The following is a 1,823-nucleotide window of genomic DNA, read 5'->3' on the forward strand; positions in this document are numbered from 1 at the left end:
TAAGGACGGCCTTCCGTGCGTGCGACATGTATGCGTGTGATGAGTGCGTATGTGTGTTTTGGGAGGCTGCGGTATGTTTGTGTTAAGTCTCCTTGTGATAGGCCGGATCTTAGTTTCCAAGAACTAGACAAACGTAAATTCTCAAAATCCAAGATGGCCGCCTGTCAGTCACCCTGAATTCAATTTGATATTGTTGTCACATATCGACCCTTATCTTATTACTTGTACTAGTAAGACATTAAGACAATGCGTTTTGTTGTTGTAGAGTTTGTTACATCAACAGCGACGGGAACAAAGGCTGATCCTACTACGGCTCCTCCTTCACACTTCACACCGACTGTATCCTCTAAATCGCTAACTACAAATGTAACCGATACAGAAGTGGCTGCTGCGTCTGCAGCGCCCAACACTCGAGAATTTGATGTTGCATCTACTGTTAAAACCTCCATATCAACATCACAAACAGTTTATATAGAGTATGCGTCTTCATCAACGGTAGCTTTTTCACCTGGAGTTTCGAATGCAACGCCAATTATAGATGAAACACATTTGCCGTCTATAGTTTCGTCTTTGAAAACAATGCCAGATCGTACTACGGCTCCCACAGATTTCAAATCTGTTGTGTCCACGACGTCTATCGTCTCCTCAACAGAAACAACGCATGATCCTTCGGATCCTACAGAATTCACATACATGTCTACGCTGTCTATCGTTCCCTCTACGGCTACGGAATTAACGCCAGATCCTACTACAGATTACAAACCTGTCGTGTCCTCGCCGTCTATCTTCTCCTCGACAGAAACAACGCATGATCCTTCTTCCACTCCTACAGCATTCACATCCATGTCCACGATGTCTATCGTGCCCTCTACGGAATTAACGCCAGATCCTACAACAGATTACAAACCTGTCCTGTCCTCGCCGTCAATCTTCTCCTCGACAGAAACAACGCACGATCCTTCTACGGCTCCTACAGAATTCACATCTGTTGTGTCCCTGCCATCTATTGTTCAATCTACGGAAACAACGGCCGATCCTACGACGGCTCCTTCATTCCATTTCACATCTGCTGTGGCCTCGCAGGCTACGACATCAAATACAGATAGGGCGACACCATCAGAACAGTCAACGATAATAAAAACAGAAAAATCTGCGAGTACATCAACAACCGCTCCCGATTTAAACACGTGCGATAAATGCTGCATCAAGGTAAACAGTACACTGACCGAACATGAAATCGAAATGAAACAGAATTTGTTGAAGGTTCAGTTGGCTGTAAACAAAACCAACCTGTCGTCTCATAGGCGTAAACTAATCAGTGTGTATGACTCGCGGCCTAGCAGTTTAGCCATGGGAATAGTGGCTTGTGCCATTCTGGTCAGTGTTGGAGTGTTTATCATTATCATGGACGCCATCACGATGTACAGGCTCATGTACAAACGATTCATGAACAGAGTGTGAATGCTGTTACAATAAACATTGGTTGTGGTCCAAAATGGCCCATTGGGGAAATTGAAAATGCTTTAACATCCTTCTCAAATAGAAATTAAAGGATTTGATCCATATTTGGCCTAAGGTATCCTTGGGTCTTTGAAAGGGAAAAAGTTTTTAGTATAAATGGTAGGCGTGTCCTGGGCGGCGGGGCTCATTAGGGGAAATATAGCAAATTCTTTAAAAGCCTTCGTCTTTAAAATGTTTAATGCTATGGGTTGATTTAAACAAGTCAACTGACCAGAAGCAAAGTTCAGGGTCAAAATCAAATTTTGTACCTTTTTACTCGTGAACATTTTGTTATGAAATTCTAAAGCAACTTTGATCGGAAT

General features: G+C 43.1%; 1 protein-coding gene across 1 annotated transcript; it reads left to right on the plus strand.

Annotated features, from left to right (window-relative positions):
• Positions 1-246: 246 nt before the first annotated feature.
• LOC117315286 (mucin-2-like) lies at positions 247-1,461 on the plus strand. The gene has a single exon (XM_033869435.1). It carries the CDS (start codon positions 247-249, stop codon positions 1,459-1,461), a length of 1,215 nt encoding a protein of 404 aa, XP_033725326.1.
• The last annotated feature ends 362 nt before the right edge of the window (positions 1,462-1,823 follow it).

This window comes from Pecten maximus, chromosome 17, assembly GCF_902652985.1.
Source record: "Pecten maximus chromosome 17, xPecMax1.1, whole genome shotgun sequence".
In the NCBI taxonomy this organism is placed as follows: Eukaryota; Metazoa; Mollusca; class Bivalvia; order Pectinida; family Pectinidae; genus Pecten; species Pecten maximus.

Bases quoted from the DNA above. Each gene is read 5' to 3' on its own strand.
- LOC117315286 (XM_033869435.1), top strand. From the start codon at position 247: ATGCGTTTTGTTGTTGTAGAGTTTGTTACATCAACAGCGACGGGAACA.